The sequence below is a fragment of the Cydia pomonella genome, chromosome 14 (assembly GCF_033807575.1).
Source record: "Cydia pomonella isolate Wapato2018A chromosome 14, ilCydPomo1, whole genome shotgun sequence".
Lineage (NCBI taxonomy): Eukaryota > Metazoa > Arthropoda > Insecta > Lepidoptera > Tortricidae > Cydia > Cydia pomonella.
The window spans coordinates 17,487,574-17,511,966 of NC_084716.1; the positions used below are offsets into that span (position 1 = coordinate 17,487,574).

Sequence of the window (24,393 nt, forward strand, 5' to 3'; positions counted from 1 at the left end):
ATTTTAAGGATTGTTTTTGCAGTTGGAATGTCAGTTCACGGCACGGGTCGCAAAGAGAACGGAATATCGATTCCTATGCCGGCCGCTAGAGCGCACTCACGTCACATTGAACTAAACATGGCGGCGCGATCAATGAAGTAGTAGTGTGTAGTGAAGTCTAGTGTAAAAAATTGATATGATTGATCCCTGTGTTGTTTTTGTGTGTGATGTTTTAAATTAAATGGGCCATGGGCAGAGGCCAGGAGTTGTTGGACGCTGCCCGCAAGGGCGACGTGCGGACTGTTACAAAAATACTTACACTAATAACGAAAAGGAGTGGTCCGTTTACAAGGTAGGTCCTTTCATGTTTTGCGAATTTCCTTGCAAATTCATGGTATTTTGTGTAGTGTGTTTTACGATGCTTTTAGGTCTAACAACCCTAGGCCTACTAGTTTCCCTGTTAGCTTTGTTGAAGTGGAGGAATCCATGTTATTAGTATAAACAATAGGCCATCCAACAAATTGTTAGTGGTATTTTTCATAATGTTTACGTGCTTATCACTACGTCTTGTCCTGATAACGGATTTACGACAGTTTATCGTTATTTCCTGTAACTCCTACACATTTTAGGGATAAACTTAAGCGTGAATTAGCCTATTTCTTGCCAGAGTGTACGAGCATTAGGTCAGTACTAAGATTTATTCGAATCACCAGTTCTTGGTAATGGACGCAAGGCCAATTTCATATATCTTACGAATGACTAGATAAACCGTAGAAGAAAACGTCTATAACATTAAATATTCATGTTAGTTAGTACTTACGTGCTGCAGTAAGTATTCACAGAGTATTTTCTTTTACTTCTATTCATCACTTAAGTACATAAGAAAAATCTACGTACCTACTCAGTACGTAGATCTATCTACCATTCTTCTCCGTACGTGTTACTAGTTCCGAGTAATGCGTATTAAATTGTAGATTACTAAGTTATTCTAAACAGTGTATGTATTCAAGAATATCTTGGTATATTGAGGACGTTAAGTTGTCGTAATTCCTTAAGAACTTGTCGGAACTTTACTAATTACTGTTTACATAACCATTGATCGATTAACGTTCGATTAGTTGTCTACCCAAGAATTGTTAGAAAACTGCATTTGCCGAATTTTTATGGCAATATTGACCGATTAACCAGGTAGTGCCCCGCCAAGTCAAGTAAAACAAACAAAACAGCCACTTATGCTCTCACCATAAGGGCGTTTTCAGACTGGCGTCATACGAGCGTACGCGTACGAGCGTAGTATAAGCTCGTATAGACCAAATGTAGGGAAAAGTAACACGCGTGTAAGCTCGTTACGCTGAAACGAAAAATACTCCAGTCTGAAACTGGCCTAAAACATTACCTACCTATACTCATTCTACTACAGTCTACATTTTTCCATATCTTACTAAACTCACTATGAATTGACCTACCTACTCTACTGATCATTGACAGACTAATTAATTGACTTGGAATAACAGTTGATTTACACGATACTGCCTGTCTTGGTGGTATGCCAGTGTAGGTAGGTGGGTATTTGTTGTTGTAGCTATTGTTTGAGTCAGCTTAATAAACACACTAGGGGGCTAGCCAAGATGACATCGATAAAATTAAAGATGCTACGAAAAGCCACGTGACTATTTCCATAGGTACATTCTTTAAATCTCGATTGGCGTTTTTGTCATCTTGGCTAGGCACCTAAGTATCATGTGATCTTAAATCTCATAAGTGTAAAAAAAAACCTTCTATTGGCCATTGATTAATAATTTATTGATAGGTATTTCATGAAAAAAACATGGCGTTATCCAAGTGGAGGCCAGTTTTATGTCTTATCGTTAAGTCGGGTCCAGACGGGGGTAACGTGTAATGTAACATTACTTGTAATATAGCGTCCACGTGTGGACGGCACTGCGAGCGCCTTTGCAACCGACAGCCGATGGATCCAGCACGAGCGTTACATGTAATGTTCGTAGTGCCGTCCACATGCATAATTCCTGTTACATTACACGTTGGATTACATTACACGTTACACCCGTCTGGACCCGGCTTAAAGCAGCAAGACCTATCTTTAGCTACATATCTACTGTCTAATAGCTGTGTCATTTTCCTGGATCATTAAGTCGTTCGATTGTCATTACAATAGGTCATTCACGATGAGGTCTGTCGTCTACGTCACGTAGGTAGGGTATACACATAGCGATTATTTCAGTTCCTTCAAGTATCTTTAAGTTGGCCTGTAAGCCCTTCTCCGACAATTACCATAATGGTGAAACAAAAAGTATTTTTTTCCGCTTGTCAGGACGTTAATGATGAACTATAAAACGCAATGATCTTATAATAATGAAACAATGACTCTCAAAAAACGATATTTGCCTGGAAAAGACCAAATTTTAATCACAAAAACTTGTGCATACCTATTTGCTGTACTTGTAAAGCCATCTGCAATGCAATTAGGTACTTAGCAAAACATCTCACTTTGTCGCTTGCCGCTTAAGCGCACAAAATATCTAACAACCTTATATAACTAATAGACCGCGGGCTAGGAGCATATTTCGTCAGTCATCGCCTCCCGTCTGATACTTTGTCAGGTGATAGTTTAGATGCTGTTTTCAATTAAAAAAACCGTAAGCCGGTTCTGGAATGACCGTCAGCTGTAAAATTAACATGTAAAAAATATACGCCTTACCACTTTATGTGCGGCAAAATATGCGTAACGTGTAAATTGCGTAATCCGTTGATGGCTTTTCAGGCGTTTACGCCTGATGAAATGCTACATGCAAAGTTTCGCGGTCTATAAGCATAAGAGCTTGTCATATATTTTTGTCGTGTAAAACAATATAATAGGTCATAATTTCGTCTTTAAAAAATCCTTCCAAACGTATTCTTTGGCGCCGTTCCCGTCTGATCTAAACTGCAGCGTAAGCATTGACATACATCATCGTGACCTACTTAATTTATATGGGTTACCCCCTCCTCTCCTGTTATGGTTTGCAAAGATATGACTCGTTTTGCGTTACCGTACATTATGATGATGAATGATATAATTTTCTAATCACGTCCATAAAACAAAGGGACATCTGCTTAGTTATGTAAATATATACGCCTACCGCGTCAATTGGAAAGGGAAAAGACGCAGAGGAAGGCCCAGGCTCATATTCATATATCTCAGCCAAATAAAAGATAAAGTTTCTGTCGTGTCGTACGAGAAAGTTAAAATGCTGGCCCAGCAAAGAGAAGAGTCGACATTACTCCACCGTAAAGAGCATAGCTTTTAAATATTGATGATGATGACTGCGTCTATTACCGCAAACATCGAAAATCGAAATTTCATTTTCTGCCTCTCTGTCGCACTTGCTATTCGAATCGAGAAACACGCAAATCCCGCTTATTTGCGTCTATCAGCTGAGTGAATTTTAGCATTCTTAGCTTCTTCCAGCTGAGGCTAATTGTTTATCAAGGATACCACTGGGAATGTTTCTATTATCAATTGTAAAATAAACTAAAATATCATATCTAGTTACGTTCTAAACAGGTCATCTAAGCATCTTTAATCTTAAGGATTGTGAAACTATTTTCAACTCGAATAACTTTAAAAACCAACACTACAAAATTACATAACACCTGCAAGACAAATTCAATCAATGAACTTTTCACGCCCCCTTGGTCTCGACTCGACTCTCGAGTCTAGATTTTTTTTTGTATACTACCTCGGGTAAAACAAGCATACGGCCCGCCTGATGGTAAGCAGTCTCCTTAGCCTATGTACGCCCGCAACTCCAGAGTAGTCACATGCGCGTTGCCGACCCCAAACCCGACCCCCTCGTTGAGCTCTGGCAACCTTACTCACCGACAGGAACACAACACTATGAGTAGGGTCTAGTGTTATTTGGCTGCTGTTTTCTGTAAGGTGGAGGTACTTCCCCAGTTGGGCTCTGCTTTAGATTTGGAATGACATCCACCGGCTGTGCCCTACCACACAAAGGGAGATGACATTCACAATGCCCATACCTCTCTTACTCTAGATTACTCTAGATGCTTCTGGTACCTTCATTTATTAGCGGCATGCCACAAAACCGCGCAATATTTCAATAATACGTCACCTACGTAAACATTTGCCTTTTGTTTTCCGGGCACTCCCTTATCCTCGTTCCAAATCCGAAGAAATTGCAAGATCGACCCTTCAAGTTGACGAGTGACTTTTTGGGTACCTATTTATTTAGCTTCTATATTGTTTAAAATAACCATCATAACGTTTAGTTGAGATAATATCAGGTAAATTGTTTTCACTTTACCTGCCCAAGCAGAAAAGATTACCTGACAAGCTGTAGGGATACAGAAGCTGCAAGTAGCTGCAGAATATAATTTTCTATGCCACTATGCACGTTGTCACAGTGGCAATCAATATGAATGCCGGTAGGGATCTTGTATTATTGCTACACACAGGTACAGTGAGTGGTGCACGAATCAAATCCCTTCTGTATAATGTGAAAGTATTTTAATGCCACAGTGCCAAAGTTTACTGAGACCAATGACTTAAACAGGAAGCCTGCCAGCTTAGGAAACTAGACAATGACTAAACTTTCTTGAAGATCGTCCAAGGGGGTATTTATTGACACTGTCTTTCCCACGCATAGCCATGTTTGATTGCTGTAGGGATATCCCCGACCATGTCTGTGTGTCAGCCATCACACCTACTCGCTTTCGTAAGAGCATCGCCCACTTGATCTTATTTACGTCTTAATGCCGCATATTAAATGATTAGGCTCAAGTGTGTCACACTGAACTTCATATTTGCAATCGGACAGCTCGGAGCTGTACTGTATGCCTGCCTACGCCATGTGTTTTTACAAGCTTTTATTTAACTTGCCCTGTTAGTATGTACGCATATTAGTGTAGGTCAATTCTTGCAAGCTAATTTAAACCCACTTCCCGATTTCCGATTGACATGGAGCTGATCTGATGACGGAGACAGAAAGGTGGCCATGGGAACTCTGTAATAAAACAACGCAAAATAATTGTGTTTGGGGTTGTTCGAATTGTCTCTATGAGTATGAGTTGCCTGTGGAAAGAAAAGACAGTGATAAAAGCTTGTACCACAAATGTAATTTTTGCTAAAAACTTATTCTAAAGTAATATAAACTGACAATTGAGCCTAATTGAAAGTCACGACATAGTCTAAGATGAACATATTTGCTTTAAAGAGACTTAGATCGTTTTTGGCTCAATACAGACCAATGATGCGCATGTTATTCCTCTACAGTTAAAGTCACTTTAAGGATGAGTTGCTTCAGTATATAAGGTCAATGTGTGATGTGGGTAAGACCGTCTATAAGGGAAGATGTCTACATGCTTATACGTCGCTTTTAACTTTTGCGTTTGTACCCATACTCCACTTACAGTTCGGTAGAGCAGGAGTGAAGCTCTTCCTTTCTGACTGCGTGAGAGGGACGTACGTATACAAATACGAAAGTTCTTGGTGAACCGTCTTCCCTGCAATAAATTTTAATTTATAGGCCGGTTTCCCTGACCTTGAACACGAGTTACAAGGCAAGATCATAATTGGTGTAATATTGGTTGAAACATCATATCAGGTTAGAAAGTAAATTTGTATTATCTTATTTTATCGTCAGTTAAATTCAGATGAGGCAAAGTCGGGCGGGACGTTGACTTGTCGAGACTTAGAAACTTCTACGGAACCCGACGTAAATAATACCTGCAGTGGTTAGTTTGCGGCTATCAGACGATTAAACTCGTTAAGCTTTAAGTTTCCTCTTTAATTAATTAATATCAGTAAACAATCTTACACATCGACCTAGCCCCAAACTAAGCAAAAGAGTACTAGGCGACGACCTACAAACTGAAATAGAGAAAGACACAAGAAGTAGAAACATAGAATACATCTACTATATCTGACAAAGACAAATAAAAGCCCTCACCGGGATTAATACCCAGGAACTCCAGCTGCGTATGCAGTCACTACCGACTAGCCTTAGACACCGATACCCTAAATATAGGCTAGGTAGAAAAAAACATAATGTAATTTTTTGTAATTGTCATAATGGAAAAAAACAGGTAGCACATCCATTGGTTTCACTTATCCATATTAGGTATTAATCATTTATTTGAAATAGGTATTAATCATCCATATAAGGCATCGAATAAAATATTTTTCTAATAATAAATCATCATGCTTCTGATTCACAAATGCAACGTAAAGTGAGTTATCAAACAATGGCTCTATGATTAAATATGCGGTCAGTGTTATTTTATGGCTCCTCTACACGATGGCCCAGCGTAGGCCAGTCCAAGGAACGCATTTATGCGTTAGAGGGAGCAAGTGATATTGCTATCTCATTCCACTGCATAGCTGTGTCCCTTAGACTGGCGTACGATGGGCCATCATGTAGAGGAGCCCTTACAGTTAAATGACCTGTCATCTGTATATTAAAGCGGTTTAGTTAAATAAGGTTACAATATTCTTCGTTGAGTATGGATGCTGATTAGCTATAAAAAGATGATAATGACAAATGAAATGACCACTTGTAGGTGCCAGGTAGCAAAGTAGTACTTCACAAAAAAAATATCTAGAGAGAAGTTAGATAATACGATCTTGTGCAACAGATACATAATAGGGGTTCTTAAAATTCAAGGGCCGAACAATTTTGAGACCTAATTATGCACATAGTATTTTTTCTTAAACAGCAACAAACACCTAAAATGATAAATAAAATCAAAGTAAATACCATACAAGAGTAAATCAGTTTGGTTTGTAGATATTTGTCTAGAAGTTTATATTAAAAAATACAACCGTTCAAACAGTTGTACAATATTGTATGAATATTCATAATAACACTGCTGTTATGATCCTATGCCGCGCTTCTAATGATGTTGATTTAGATATTACTAACACGTTTCAAACCATGTCGTTTAATTGACAAACAGATGTGCTGGAGTAGAAAAAAGAGTTTTCTTGGCTTGGATCATGCCTCTTATTTGTAAAATACTATTAGCAACACTTTTAAACTGACTAAATGGAGCTTGTGTCTTTGCAATAAGGTTTACATAGGAATCGTCATCTAACAGTTTAGACGATCTATTAAACAAGGGCATACAGAAAATGAATCTGGAAGTATAATAGTTAAGAAGGAATCGAGATGTGTACCCCTAGTGTAAATATTTTCGACAGCGAAACGTTACGTACGCGTTTGCGTTAAGTGTCATTTTGTATGAGATTTTTGACTTTCCAAAACGTCCCGCTTGGCGCGCTGTTCAAAAACCCATACAAAATGAGACTTAACGCAAACGCGTACGTCACGTTTCGCTATCGACAAAATTTACACTAGGGGCACTGATTCAGGTATACTCTGACGTATGTAGACAGGTCAGATATAGATTGATTCAGGAAAACTGGCACGGATTTTCTATGAAAATGTTGACAGCTCATTCAAACCTCACGCCAGCTCTTATGAATTTACCTATACTTGTAGAAGTTCAACGCTACAGAGGTTCAGGCAAAATCTCATGAAGTGCTTTGTACGAGTACAGTCAACGAATTTGACTTCGGTATCTATCATTTCGTGACTTGTCGTCGTCGTCGGCCCGGCAGTGTACATACAAAGGAATACCGGTTGAAATAAAAAAGGATGCAGCTTCTACGGTGGCCTTTAAGTTGAAATTGCGCAAGGGGCTTCTTAGCAATGCATTCTATTCCATAGACGAATTCTTTGATCTGCCTAACATATAAATATTATTCATTTACTATAATCTAGTCACTTGTATAAAGCATAGATACCTACTTAAATTAAATGTGCAATAATTAAATTGAATAAAATTAATTAATTACCTAATGATATGAAAACCATCATGCACATGACATGTAACTTGGCGTTATAAATAAATTATTTGTATTTGTTATATTGACAACCATTATGAAAGTCGCAATAGATCTCATTATGACGAATGAAAGTCCTTCCTAATCCTTCCTCCTTTTCTTTTCCTTTCTAATCTGCAACTCCCAGTTTCTTCACTATATCAATCAACGAAACTGTGTTACCGCTAATGCATCCTCGTAGTCCACTTAAATGAATCGCAAGCTTGTACCGTTTCTATAAAGCATCACAAACACGTCCGAGAAACAATTATACACACCCGGTGTCTGAAACTGGGGTTTAACGACTTCCTTGTCTATGTCCTAGGTCGTTGGTCGTTGAGTAAGTTTAAACTTGGAACCTAAAGCGGAAACTTATTTTTGAAACTTTTGTCCAGTATTATCAGAAAATCTGGTAAATACAGTAAGCGTCCGGATGTCAGAAGAGTGGACTCTTTAGATGAATGTTTTACTCGCATATATGTCCGCAGTGTATTTTACCAAATAAAGTGGAGTTCAGTAGAAATTGCAGATAATGTAAACAAATATGACAGATTTTGTTAGCATTTGACATATAACCTAACATTTTCATGAAGGCTATTCTTACAGACATATTAATAATTTATCATATTTTTTAACTAAAGTTGATCAAGTAAATTCCCTTCCAGCGGTGGCACCAAGGTTGCATTGTTATCGCCTGTCACTATGCCTGTCACTTTCGCACTTACATACTTGTTAGAACGTGACAGGCGATAAAAATACGACCGTGCTACCGCCGCAGGATTCGAACCCGTGGGACATCGTGCTTCATAACTAATCATCATCATCATTACCGAATAGGTTAGGATGCCGTTAAAGCCTGACCAGTAATATATGATCACGCGCCATATTGCGGAATTTCATGGGAACTAAATATTTCATACTAAACTGAGCTGTCACCTTATACATGAGAATATCAGCGCCCTCTTGATAATGATCATATATTTCTGGTCGGGCTTTAATAACAAAATGGCTCTTTAAGGATTATAAAGGTTCTTTTAAAATGAAACTTTATTCTGAAAGTAGGTCGTGAGGGTACTTTCAAAAGTCTGCGTCGACCAACGCTACCCAAGAGAAGCATTAGAACACAATTTGTTACAACTGTTCTTAAAATTTCACAGAAATTCTAAAGGCAAGTTTCGCTTAGGGAAAACTCCTGTAGAGGACTTTGAACTTTATTATTTATGTTTGTCCAGGAGTGAAGCTCATAAATGGGTAATTCCAAGATGACCCATTGCGGTAGAGCTGTTTGATACAAAATAAGAAGAATGACATTCCATACAGTTTACCTACATGACTTGGTCATAAATTACAAAACATGATTAATCGAAATAATATTCGAATCGAAATTGCCGTGAGCCCCGAAATGTTCGTTAATATCATCTAACAGTGGTTATCTATTTAAGGAAGTAAGATAACTCTGGCCATTATAAAGTGAAGTGTTTGGCTGTGCGCCAGACACCAATCGATGCTAAGGAACGTACGTTGAACCTCTGTCTGACTGTCTGTCTATACGTAGCTCGTACATGTGATTTGTATGCAGTGCTTGACCGGTACAAATATGGTGGGCGAAGGCCGACCGAAATGCATTCGATGGTGATTAAAATCGGTGTGTTCATACATTAATGATTTTGGGGAACGCCTAAGCTTGATGTTTTACATAATTCTTACACGACATGTTAAATACCTACAAGGTGATGACAAACAACGTGAAATCTATATACCTATTTAAAAACTGTCTATTCGTGATAAAATCGAAAACTTGTGATTGTAACTAACCAGTACCCCTAGTGTAATTTTAGTCGATAGCGAAACGTGACGTACCCGTTTGCGTTAAGTCTCATTTTGTATGGGTTTTTGAACAGCGCGCCAAGCGGGACGTTTTGGAAAGTCAAAAATCTCATACAAAATGACACTTAACGCAAACGCGTACGTCACGTTTCGCTGTCGAAGATAAGTATTTACACTAGGGGTACAGGATGCCCAGCCAAGATGCCAATCGTTTGCGCTACTATCGCACTTATATACTGTAAGAGTGATAGTGAGACAGAAGGCGTTACGTTGTCGTAGCGCAAACGATTGGCATCTCGGCTAGGCCCCCTGGGTTTCCTTAAAGATGTTAAATTTATAATTTGTTAAATTTAACTTTTATTAAAATGTGTGTGAAGCGTAAAGTAAGTTTTATATTTACATTTAAACAAACAGTCGTACAAGACGGATAAGTATATAAAGTAACAGCTTTCTAGTCATAGACCTATTGTTAGGAAACTATAGTAATAAGTTGTTATACAAATAAAGGACATGCTAATGTATGTGTGTGTCTAAGTTACCAGTTGATTTTTATTTACATGAATTCAATATTTAAATGCGTTTAAAACTGATATGGGAGCATTGGGAGCAGCATAACTTTGCAACCAAAGGATTCAATTTCCGTTTAGTCATCGCAACCTACGAAACCAGTCTGTTGTTTTTATAACGAAAAAAAGCATAAGTTCTTCGTCGATTATGCCGACGATACGTGTGTGGAAGCGTGCGTGCGAAGACACTTGGCCTTGTATGCTTGACACAGTTTTTTTGCCGACTCTACACGGCTTGAATACTGAGCATTTGCATAAACTATAGGCATGTGTATGTTGCGCGTGTCTATCGGTCTGTTTGAATATATTATATGGAGATAGATAGGTGCACTTTTTATGTTTTTTATTTCGAGAAATGATAGCTTTTATAATCGATCAGTGATTCTACATCAAGCTATGCTTAGTTTGGGGCTAATATATATTAACTTATTTATCTATTCTAGGATTTGGGGCGTGTAAAAATTAAGGACAATGTCTCTCTGCAGCCAAAAGAAACCATACTAAAATTATTAAAGCAATAGTAACTTCTGATATTTTTCAGAACTGCAGTGGCAGCATGGTTCCATTTTTATCGCTTGTCACTATGCCCATCACTTTCGCACTTACATAATGGTTAGAACGTGACAGGCATGGTGACAAATGATAAAGAGCCGACCATCTTAGCCCTACTGCTTAACCGGTAAAGGTTAATTTATTTATCAAAAATCCACCGCCGGGGGAAAGGGAGACGAAATGACGCAGGTCGATTCTCACAGGAAGGTCACGTGCACAGCTGGAAGGTATTTTATAAAGCAATAGACATGGAATAAATCGTAGTAGTCATATTTTTAATGATATGTCAGACTTAATAAACGCAATGAACGAAGAAGAATAGATGAATGATTGGACTGTCGCTGTGTGTTTTAGGTCATCTTTGTCACCTCAATTAATAAACTCATGTGAAAGTTTAGATAGGAGCGGGGTTGCGCTGTGATTCGTGCATTTCGCTTGGTCTATTAGGACTATTATGGCCCGGCCACGACATCGCGCGGCGGCGGCAGCGGTGAGCGGCGTCCATAGGTTGGAGCGAGACACAGCGATCCGACCTTTTGTTCTCACCTATGGCCGCCGCTCGCCGCTGCCGCCGCCGCGCGATATCGTGGCCGGGCCGTTAGGGTATGTCTTGGTTTAGCTGCAAAGAAATCTGACCCCATAGAAGTTTGTACAATCTTGCACAATGTTAACTGACCATAGGAAGTATTATTGAATTGGTCTGCCGCCAGAGTACAGCACTAGCACCTTTCGTAAACTATAGATACATACATACTGTGCCTTAAACTGTTTATTGACAAGTTTTCACAGATAACAAAGTATGACATTGATGCATCAAGGCGTTTTGTTTACAAAGGGCCTACCGGGAAACCCGAAAATCGAAATTTAGTTATCTGCCTCTTCGTCGCTCTAATATGCAAGTGATAAAGAGATTAGATAACGACATTGATTTTCTTGTTTCGCGGTAGATTGCAATAGATTATGGTAGTGGCGCCCCTTCGCAGAGTTTCGCGTAATATTTATTCCCTATTGTAAACCGTATTGCGAAGGTATAAAGTCTACCAACGGTCATTTGAACGTTGAAGTTAGCAGAGGGGCTCATGTTTTTTTTTTATACTACAAACAAGCATACGGCCCGCCTGATGGTAAGCAGTCTCCGTAGAGATTTCCAGATTTGTTACATGTGCGTTGCCGACCCTAACACTCCGCACCCTTGTTGAGCTCTGGCATCCTTACTCACCGGCAGGATCACAACACTATAAGGGTCTACGCTTATTTGGCTGCGGTTTTCTGTAAGGTTCCCTAGTTCGTGTATCTTTGAACCTGATCGTCCTTGACTGATTTCCGAATGAATAACGAAATTGCGCTGATTGTACAAATTTTTGAACGTTTGCGTAAAATGTACGGTCAATGAATTTGATTTCTCTGTCACCCTCACACTCACAGTTACGTCAGAAATTTACCGTGACATGCAGTTACTTCATCGCCACTGTCAACCTGCGAATCAAAATTGAAATTCAGTTGGTTGTACAAATGCTAGAATTTGTGCCCAAGAAGTAATTACAATTCGGAATAATTCCTCATTTGAAATGTACACCGTGATTTTTTCTTGACCATAAATTAAGTATTTTTTATCAAAGCCACCGGTATTCTAATCAACTCCATTTCGGAGATAATCAATAATTTATTTTTTATCTGATAAGGCCCTTACCAGCGTGTACACTTGTCTTAGGGCCTGTTTACATATCGAGTAGTGTTCAGTAAGATATACATTTGCTACAAAACGTAAGTACTATCTCAGACGTTCGATGTTCGAAATGACATTAGTTTGATTGAGTTAAATGATAGATTAGTTGAGATAAAACCCGTGTACAAAATGTAATAAATGTAATACAAAAATAACTATGCCATTTAGTTTCCTTAAACGTACTTACCCATACCCCGAAAAGAGCGTACTCCCATCTTCAAGTCCGGCAACGCACTTACAACCCCTCTGGTGTTGCAGGTGTCCATGGCCGGCGGTAATCGCTTACCATTAGGTGATCCGTCTGCTCGTTTGCCTCCTATATCATAAAAAAACACGGTGCATAAAATGGCTATTAATCCAAATAAAGAGCCGGTTTATACCCGTCACAGACGAAATAAACAAATTATTCAGATAATCAGCTTATCACCGCGACCCATTTAGCGGACCTGTTGGCCCTAATGGTTAATGGCGGCTAATTAAATTGATTTTGTTCTGCACGCAAGCGTTTGTTTGACGTTTGACACGACATACCAAGCATTGGAAACCATTGCTTATTAATATGGATAACTTTTAACAAAAAACGAATAGACTTCACAAAATAAACTTATTTACGCCTCTCTTTTTGCATCGGGGGTTAAAAACGTTTTAAAATGTCGTCCAATATGACTGATTAGTATGATTCAGGATTCAGTCGTCGGACTTCAGACCGTCAACATCTCCTGAGGATGCCTCGTAGAGAGGCAAACACGTGTCGAGTTTTTTTATTTTCGGTGCTGGGTTGTTATATTTATTTGCGTATTTATTTTGCATGTAAAAATACGCAAGTAAGTATAACGGGTTTGCACTGATTGACTAGCACGTTATCTTTTCGCGGATAAGCAAAGTAATATTTTTTGTTTTAATTTTAGTTTTTAATCAATATGGTTTCATCATCAGTTCCACTTTCCCTAATGATGCTTTCTGACATTGGCCTCTGCAGCTCTGCACTAGTTACTACAAAACTCTAGAAAATACCAAATCACCATAGCTGTGCCTTTAAGATTCCATCACCAGATTCGTGGCTTGATGACAAAGACATCAACTTTCACAAATAGTAGATTGTTAACCAAAGGATGAAATGGCGCCTTTCATCGGAGTTAAACACTTTTCATTGACATAAATTAAATTAACATTTATTCATAATACAAATAAAAACAAATATAATTATATAACATATAAAACGTAAAATCTGAATCTAAAAATAAATAAAACTACGCTTAAAGGAAATATTTAAAAACAATTCCCCTGCGGCATGAATGTATTTTGTAATGCAATCGTATGTTATATAATAAATAAATCTGGATCTGAATCATTTCGAAGAGGAAACTAAAATACATTTCTTAAACATGACTAAGTATATTTTTATAGCACTATTGAGGGTACTTTTAATTAACCATTTAGGTAAAAGTATCGTTATTTATGAAACGGGGAGTTAAATATCAGAATGGAAATCGTATAACAAATCCATTTAAAATCAAATTTGAATTGTTTATCGTAAGAATAAGAAAACTTACTTGAAAAGTAAAATGTTCTAGTGCAGAAACGTATCACTTTCTGTACACTTTTTATAACAACAATGACTCTCTTTCAGAGAATGAGAAATGAAAAAAAAGACCAAATCGGTCCTACCGTTGCCCGTTAAAGACCTGTTAACAATATGATCAATGTTTATTTGAGTAGTCTTTTTGAGTCACACCACACTCAAAAGAGACTTGAAAAAGCGGCCAAGTGCGAGTCGGACTCGCCCATGAAGGGTTCCGTACCATTTATGACGTATTAAAAAAAACTACTTACTAGATCTCGTTCAACATTTTACCAGTTTGGACACACATTTTACCACTTTGGAAGTGTCTCTCGCGCAAACTATTCAGTTTAGAAAAAAATGATATTAGAAACCTCAATATCATTTTTGAAGACCTATCCATAAATACCCCCACACGTATGGGTTTGATGAAAAAAGATTTTTTGAGTTTCAGTTCTAAGTATGGGGAACCCCCAAAATTTATCGTTTTTTTTTCTATTTTTGTGTAAAAATCTTAATGCGGTTCATTGATTACATCCACTTACTAAGTTTGAACAGTATAGCTCTTATAGTTTCGGAAATAAGTGGCTGTGACATAATCGGACAGACAGACGGACATGACGAATCTATAAGGGTTCCGTTTTTTGCCATTTGGCTACGGAACCCTAAAAAGGTATCACGATAAATAAATCTTTTAAGCGCAGTGCTTCTAATATGTAACCCATAGACTCAACTTTCTAGTTTAAACCAACTCTTGTGTAGTGTTGGGCGTAATTAATTACTTGTGTAATTTTTACTACAAATTAGATTACATGTAGTTGACTTATTTGTAGTTTATTACAACTACTTGTAAGTAAGATTACTTTGTAATTCGTAATCGAAAATACATTAATTTATAATCAAAATTACTCAATTACTTCTTGATAGGCAAAGATGAGCAAATTTAGTACTTTAGTACTCTCTCCGTAAACAAAAGTAATAATATTTTTTCTTTTATTTTTGTCATACATTATTTAACCTCATGCCATATAAATTAAAAAAAAAATGCTCGGGTGCCGCTTCATGGAACTGACCACCTGACAAAAACTCGTTTTTGCCTAATAATAAGGTCCGACCGAGATCTCGGTCTCGGTCTCGGCATTCTCGGCCAAAAATCGGGCCGAGATCCCGGTCTCGGCTCTCGGCCAAAATGGGCCAAGATTCTTGCCGAGACCGAGACTAGGCAATAAGTTATCATTGGTGGATTTGAATTTACCGCGCACGAGCGCCCGTTTCTAAGCCACCCGTTGGTTGCATCGCCCGCGTGGTGTGACGTTTTATGCGATTTTGATTGGTTTCGTACTCACATTTTAAGCCAATTACTGATCAAATACGTTGTTGGGATCGAATAGGCTCGGTTGCCAGTAATGACTTGTTCTTTGGTTCTTTTCGTTTTGTGGTTGTTGCTATTGCGGAAGAATTAATAAATGAGTGTATATTGTTAATTGTGTTGTTTCTGTATTGAGGTGTGCAATAAAGAGTATTTGTATTGTATTGTTATTCTTGATGTGGGTGTAAGATAACACTGGATATTTTGATACCTAATATATTTTTATTTACGGGAAAAGGTAAAGCAGTAGGTAAGTACAAAACAATACCTGTGGCGGTACTGTTGTGAAATATTGGACATAATTTCATGCTAACTTTGCGGATGCTTCTATGCAATTTTGACGAAACTCGCGGTGTGGTTGTTGAGACATAGGTTGATTTTCATTTAATGTGGCTTAGCTTAGTAACAAGTCACTAACTGACCAGTTAAACAACGAGCATTGTCACAATTTAACGGACCATAACGCTGAAAAAATACGTTTTTTAGGTAACAATATATAACTTTATAATTTTGATTATTATTATTGTACCTCTTTTTGTGCACATCCGTACTAGAAAAACCGGCCAAGTTCGTGTCGGGCAACGCATAATGGAGGGCTCCGTACCTTCATACAATACAAAAAGCCAGACAAGCAAAAGAGAGAATGTACGTGGCACTTGCTTGGTTTTAATAAGAAGTAGTTCAAAATATTTTTTCTGAAAAAATATTTATTACAGCTTAAGTATTTACCTTACTAAGATGCGACTTACATAAAACACCTTCGTTCCATATATCGTTATAAAATATATCGTATAGTTTTCGAGTAAAATGGTTGTGACTTACGGACAGACGCAGACAGACGGCAATGGCGAAACTATAAGGGTTTTGGTTTCTTTTTTTTCTTCTATTTTATAAATTCTCGGTCTCGGTCTCGGCCGAGAATCCCATTGAATCTCGGTCTCGGTCTCGTTCTCGGCCGAGACAGAAAAAGCATTCTCGGTCGGACCTTACCTAATAATGTTCATAATGTTAAGATTAATTATATTAAAATTCGTTAATTTTTTTAATCCGATTTGGGATACAAAGATTATCGAAAACCTTTTTTTCGAGTAAAAGTAATTTGCAATCGCATGAAGTAATTTATTACAGATTACAAAATGTAGTTAGCGTACACATCAGTCGATAAACTAATCGTTTTAACTTGACCCATAATAACATCATTATAAAGTCTAGTTTTAACTGAACTAATTGTTTTACTTAACACATAAGGTTGCTGATTATATGCACAGAGTTTGCGACCTTCTATTGAAATGACATATATATTCTTATATCTATGTATATATTGAATTTTTCCCTATATTGGTCATAAGTATGATTTTGTTGCATCGAAATCCCATGACGTTATCCCATCCATAACTAGACTATCGATAGCTTAGCATTTGTCGTGGTTTATAACCTCGTAAGGCCCAAGGTCCTACCTATAGGACTTATTCAGTTCGATGAAATTTAAATCATATTCAATTAGGACAGAGTTGCATTTGTTTTGTTTCGTGCAATTTTCAAACAAAATAAAAACTACTGTATTCCGTGCACTATAGGTTCAAATTCCAGTGGCAAATTTTGGATTTTTTCTTTTCTATGACTGGGCCTTAAGAGGGTATTACGTGTTGTACTTCCCATACATATTTACAGGTATAGGTAGGTAAATAAATACATCATGTATGACAAATTTGATAGGTCATTTATACGTCACATAATTTGTACTGATGAAAGGGACGTTGACCTGTAGGGCTATGATGGTCGGCTCTTTATCATTTGTCACCATGCCTATCACGTTCTAACAAGTATGTAAGCGCGAAAGTAACGACCATAGTGACAAGTGATTAAAACGGAAGCATACTGCCATCGCTGAGCAATTTTAAAAGCAATTGTAAGTTAAAGAGAATCTATAGTAAAAAGAAATGCGTGAATTAATTTTCGTACACTTAGGGTTGCGATACATCAAGATTTCCCCTGATATGTCAGGATTTTTGGTTCTTTGTTAGGATTGTGGGGGGACTTGGGTTTTTTCAGAAACATCAACTTCCAGAAGCCAGCTAAAAATTTGGACTTGCAAGATTTGGGCAGAGGTAGGATTGTCAAATGAAAAAATGTTATATCCTGACAAAGGCCATAATAAATATTTTTCTTAACAAAAACGAGTTAAAGTATTTAAGAACTTGAAGAAGAAGATACGGAGGTTTTTTGGAGAAATGACCGTCCAGAAAAGGATTTTTAGGGTTATGTTCGGGCTTTTGTCGGGATAGGTGATTAGGTATTCCATTTTTTCATATCACAACACGACATACACGAGATACAAGTTAACAATCATAACTAAAAATCTGAAGTGTAAAGATCTATTTTGTCTTTTCCGCCTAAGCAAACTAGGCAAACTAAGCAAGGTCTAGTTTAACTAAGCAAACTAGGTTTTTCCAGTAGATACCATCAGTCAAGTCAATATAATATAGGTTATTGATCGAGTACATCGTAAACAGGCAAGTCTGTGCCTGTTCTAACCGCAAGCAGGTGTTTGCAGTTCACCGTCCTTCTAACGGGATTTTGTTTGCCGAATCTGTAGCTCAGCCAGCCGATAGGTTTTACAGTTTTTCGTATTTGTCACGGAAATGTGGGGGAGACGAATTAAGAAAGTTGGTACAAATCTTGAGCGGGAGAATGACCTACCGCGAAATTCGTCGTTTTATCCCCGGACGTGCAGAAACTAAGAGTAGAGGCCCCAGTTCAGAAAAAAATCTGCAATCAATAAATCCGTACATAGTATTTTGAATACAAAAGTTACGTTGTCTGTAGATAACACCAGAGAATCTCGTGATTTTCGACTCTTGGCAGTAACCCCAGAGAACCCCCGTGATTTTCGACTCCTGTCTGTAGACAACGCCAGAGACCCCCGTGCTTTCCGACTCTTGTCTGTAGATAACGTTAGAGAGTTCCCGTGATATACGGTTCTATCATTCATGCGATCTAAAGAAAATATGGTATATCACTCAATTGTTCGATCGCGTTCGGCTCTGACAGCTCATCAGATTAGTCAATTAGGCACAGAAGAGTGCGAAAAATAGTTTCATGTTTAAGGACGACATATGTTCACAATTTACCGTTTTAACAATTTATTTGCTGAATCTAACGGGACTACGTGTGGGACTAAGTACGAAATGTGAGGAAGATAGGTCAACTAACGAGGAAAATGTAAGCAATCTGGACCCGAAAACCACAAGGCTTCAACATAAGTACCTTGTACGGTAAACAAATACGACATGTTACCTAAATATTTTTAATTGTAGCCATTGTAGGGTTTAGCGTAATAAACTCGTTCTAAACCAATTCGGAGAAACGATCGCGCATCCAATAATAATTTTAACTATTGACCACCAAACTACCTGCTCAAAAGATGCGAAAGCCATAATCGCTATTTTATCTTATAAGGCGAAAGATAACACCGTCGAGCTAAATATCAGGTGAACTTGTTTCACTCCACTAGCCCAAGCCGAAAAATTCGCCTAGCTCTACAGCACACTGCAAGTGCGTGCATTACAACGAGCCTACGTGATAACAATTTCATTGGTGCCTATTGTTAAACCAATGAATCGATCTGTCGACGCGTAGCATGAATACATCACAATTACATCATTATTCATGCTAGAACTGTAACAAAATCTGCATTCATTATGTGTCAGGTTCTCGTCGGCCATTCGTGTTTTATTAAATTGATGTAATGTGAGTTGATAGGAAACCATCCGACTGCTTTAGATGAATCATAGAAATCTGGTTTTTCCTTTTTTTAATTTATTCAATATATAGTTTTAATTGTTTTATTATGGTCACGTCTGTGAATATATTTTAATAGACTTAATTATTGGAACTGATTTCAAGTTTTCTTTACTCTTAGGAACTTAATTTAGCATACCTACCATTTCGTACCTTTCACAGTGGCAATAGTATGAGGTCCCTAGCTCCTTTCATACTGATTGTCACTGTGTCAAGGTACAGTCGCCATCAGATATATCGGAGCGGCCGAGGTGCTCAAAAATATCGGAACACGCACTCTAACGCCTTGATAATAAAGGCGTATTTAGATATTTGTGAGCACCTTGGCCGCTCCGATATATCTGATGGCGACTGTACTAAAAATGGTACGGAAATTAAATTCTTTGACTGTATATAATTAGTTAATTACATTAATAGGTAGGTACATAAATAGTTTGACGACATTAGTGTGTTAATTTTTTTCTTTCAATTGTTTATTATTAATGAGTCTCCGCCTGACCTAACAAAAGTGATAGTTTGAGGCCCCAATATGACAAAGTCTCGACGCAAATAAACTACAATTTGCGATCAAATCAGATCACTAGAACAACTTCCAAAAACAGTTAGTCGCAAAAAACCGCAATAAAAAGTTCTAAGTGACCGACCTGTGTACCGAAACCGTGTAATGAAAAAGGCGTTAAAGGTGTATGAACTTCGTATTTTAAAAGCCTTTCTTTCCTCAGTGGCTTGGCTTCCTATGATTCATCGTAACAGTCGTCTGTTACTCTGTTAGTCAGTTTTGACCATCGCAACGCACCTTACGCTTGTAAATATTTAAATAACGATATATCGAAACCGACCGGTTTGTTTGTGTTCACTCCCAGGACTTAGTGTTTTAGCCAACCACTTGGGATTCTGTTTTTGTAGTTATGTGGTTTGTGAAGTGAAAATGCGATTGAAAATACAGTTTTTTGATAATGAGCATAGGATGTTGAGGAACTTACGGAGGCGATTCAGGTTTGTTTTGTATTTGTATTTTGATACTTATAAAATTAACTGAGTTGCTGCTATAAATAACAGCTCGCTGTTTTCTTGTTCCTCACCAAACAGATAACCTCTTGAACTTGATAGATCTGATATCATATCCTTATAGATATAATATACCTAAGGTTTAAATACATGTATCAATTAGGCGGTGTCCATGATTTTTGGCAATTTATAATTACATTCAATGTCTAACTTTGTTTTATTTTCTATTCAGAATTTACCTTTCGTGTTTTATTTTATCTGTTTATTTATACTACCTATTTCATTTGCAGTAAAAAAATAGGTATTTTGTACAAAAATAATTAAAATATATTATAGGACATTATGACAGCCCCACTGTAAGCTCAATAAGTCCTGTATTGTAATCACTTAGACAACAATAATAAACATTTATGAATATACTCTCTTCACAAAAATTAACAGAAAAATAAAAATAGTTATGAAGAATTTTAACACACGTATTTTGCCATTAAAAATTCTACAGCTAAGTGATAGACTAATCTTTTATCAACACTTAAATTTATTCTTTCCGAAATGGCGGGTTAGATTAGAACCTGAAACAGAGCTTACTAGTTGTTTTCGGCCATTCTAATCCAGTAGAATAACTAACGGATAATAAGAGAGATGATCGATCTTGTATTGACAATTAATGATGTTCATCAAACTCAAGGGAAAATTTATAAAACACCAATTAGACCTGCTATACTTTATGTTACCGAGTGTTGTGCATCCATTAAACTGCAGCTGTCTATACGACAGAAATTTGTATAATTACGCTAGCCAGCGGGTGTCTCACTGCAGACCAAAGTACGAAATATCCACATCAGAGGCCTCAGAGGGAGTTATTAAGTCGCGCCCATAAAGGGCCCGTACGCCCATAAGGTTAAGAACGTCGCCTATGAAGGTGGCACTAGGGGACGGCCGCTTCTCAATACAATCGTAGTCCTCACTTTATTCTCTGGATTGACATTATGGAAAATATGTATACATAATTTGATGTCTATCAACAACAGCTATGCCCCGACGATTGACTTTTTTAGATTTTTTCATTATTGTGAAATTAGGAGCGATAAACAGATTTCATACTGAAAGATATAAAACGCACTAGGTCTTGAGTAATTGATTTATTTGTGAATTAAGTACATGATAATATTAAGTCCGACGACCGACACTCACGTTGGCGCGGGAAGCCCATGACAGCTGGGCTGTCAGTTAGGGCACGTTTACAATACAAACCCGGACAATATAAATATTAACAACTAGTATCAAAATAGAAATAGTATGATGACAGACGGTGTTTTCCAAATAATAATGAATGATATAAATTATCTTACATTTCTAACAATACAAAGTTTTAAATGCTCCTCACTCTTATAATAATTAAAAATTATTCGAAAAAAATCAAACGTAGGTAGCTGTGGTTGAACTGGTTGATAAACAACTATTTGTGTCAAAATATTTTAAATAATGTCAAAATCCAGAGAGGAAAATGTGGATTAGGTTTGTATGAAAAGACGCTTTCGCACGGGTCCTCCACTTTCGTCTGTTTTAACCAACCCCTATAACGACTCAATTGGCTACTTGACAGTTTTTTGTTAATAATGTCAAACGATCTTGATTTTCCTGAGGATCAAATGTCTATATACAACTCATGGCATTTAAGCAACACAAAGGTCAGAAATGAGAGTTAAAGTCTGTCGCTCGCACTCGACGATTGAAACGCCTCTAACAAAATGATAATGTGATGTGACGTCACATCACATAAGTGTGTCCTAAATGTATGGAAGATTAAGGAAATTGCCATTTTGACCCTGTAATATTGCGTTTATGTGTATAGTTGTTATACAATTTATTTTTCAATAAAATATAAGGAATCGATTAGGTTAGTATTTTCTTTTCTATTTTTGAAAGAAAAGAAAAAAAAAATTTTTGATACTTTGGAGCCTTGTAATTTTTTGTAATCTCAATATATATATTTTTAAATTCCACTTTTTTATAATGGATGGCTCATTTTCTATCCATTAAACTAAATTTTGCTATAATATTCAACATGTGTCAAGTATCCAATTGTTGACATTGACAGTAGACGCATGGCTCCATTGACAGTGCTTCGGTATTTATGTTTACATATAACGATAACGCATTGTGAACGTTATTGTTTCGGTTACCCACTGTTTTGTTACGTAACAGATTGTGTTGTTCAAATTATCAACACGTTTATATCATTAACTACTTGTGACACTTTGTGTAAGTTAACATAAATAAGTTCCTACTGTTTTTTTAGTAGCAAAGTGTGGCGGGGAAGTAAGTGCTAAATTACATATAGGTACTGTTTTTGCTGTAGGCCTTAAACTGTTTTCATATTATGTAAAAATATAGTTGTTAGGCCTAGTAACAGCCCATTAATTGGTTAAAATATTAATAAAGTTATAGAAATTAAATGTTTCTGTCAAAGTAATCGATCAACAGTATTTCACAAAGCTGTTTATTCACATTAGGCCTCTCTTCTGGTACCTATGCCACCTTGACCGGACCGGTAGGTCCGGAGCTAATCTCATCCAGAAGTAACCTGCACTCTTAAGATTGTCGTCCACTCAAAGAGCCAACGGACGTCAGGAAGATGACTCAGAGAAACTCTGCTAGTCTAATCATATAGAGACTTTGTAGAACGTCGTTGAGTGGCCACGATTAGTAAATTATGGTTTCTATGAAGAAAAATAGGATCAGGATCGGAGCGGCAGCCCACGTCCAATCATCAGTAATGGAAGAATGGCCCCTTGACCCGTTAGTTAGTACAATGGGTGTTGATAAAACATCCTATTGAGTTACTCACATACATGACTTGCGTTGCGTTGGTCCTATTTCAAATAAAGATGTATCGGTTTTTCGGATTATGAATGAAGATCTGAGTTTGAATTTGAATTACTGATTTTCCCGAGCTTTTTTATTTTTTCAACTTGCAATGTAACTTTCTCCTTATGTTTGTACGGGTCAAATCTTGCAAGTTAAATTTGACCAAATTCCCAGTGTCCGATGAAGCTGAAAATTTGGATACATATGTAAGTCCGGTGATAACGCAATATTTTGGCACCATCGAGCTGATCTGATGATGGAGACAGGAGGTGGCCATAGGAACTCTCTGATAAAACAACGCAACCTAATTGTTTGGGGTTTTTAGAATTGTCCCGGTATTAGTTGCCTGTATAAAAAAAGTACAGTCAGCTATAAAAGCTTGTACGAAAAATGATTCTTTTTGCCAAAAACTTATTTATTGTTTTGTGATTGAAGGAAGAGAAGACGAAGGAAAGCCTTGCATTGTATGATTGCAAATAGGTACAAATACATTCAGATCTGGAATATCTAGATATAGCTTCCGGACACTAAAAAGGCATTAGGGTTTTGTATATGTTGACGTCGGGATACCTACATATAGCTTGTCTTGTTGTAAGAGGTCGGAGTGGACGGATATGAAGGTAACTTTATTTACCTACACATAGTGGAATCCTAAATATGAGATAGTGTTATTATATTTTAATATTATACAATACAATACAATACAAATATACTTTATTGCACACCTCAATACAGAAACAGTACAAATAATACAACACATAAAGAAGAGGTAAACAACAGGCGGTCTTATCGCTAAAAAGCGATCTCTTCCAGACAACCTTTAGGTAGCGGAATTAAAAAAAAAAAAATGTTATGTGTATTATTTTACTTAATTGTTAAATTCTGAGGAACAATTTCTAACCGTTAATTTTTAGTTACCTATACTCGTAAATTTGTAAAACGCACTAAAGTTGTTATAAATAAATAAATAAATATTATAGGACATTATTACACAAATTTACTAAGTCCCACGGTAAGCTCAATAAGGCTTGTGTTGGGGGTACTTAGACAACGATATAATAGTACATTACGATACAAGTGCGAAAAATATGAAATTTGAAACGAGTGGCAATAAATTAAAATACGACCGAAGGGAGTGTTTTAAATCGACAGGAGTTGCGAATTACCTATTCGCACACGTATCGTACAACGTTTTACAGTACAGTAATGTGCTAATTATCGCACTTGTAC

General features: G+C 37.2%; 1 protein-coding gene across 1 annotated transcript in view; it reads left to right on the forward strand.

Annotated features, from left to right (window-relative positions):
- Positions 1-49: 49 nt before the first annotated feature.
- The window catches only part of LOC133525091 (uncharacterized), a 177,115-nt gene continuing 152,771 nt past the window's right edge, over positions 50-24,393 (forward strand). Inside the window, exon 1 of the mRNA XM_061861334.1 lies at positions 50-331. Coding sequence (XP_061717318.1) covers positions 228-331 — 104 coding nt within the window. The 5' untranslated portion in view covers positions 50-227. The remainder of the gene's footprint in view (positions 332-24,393) is intronic.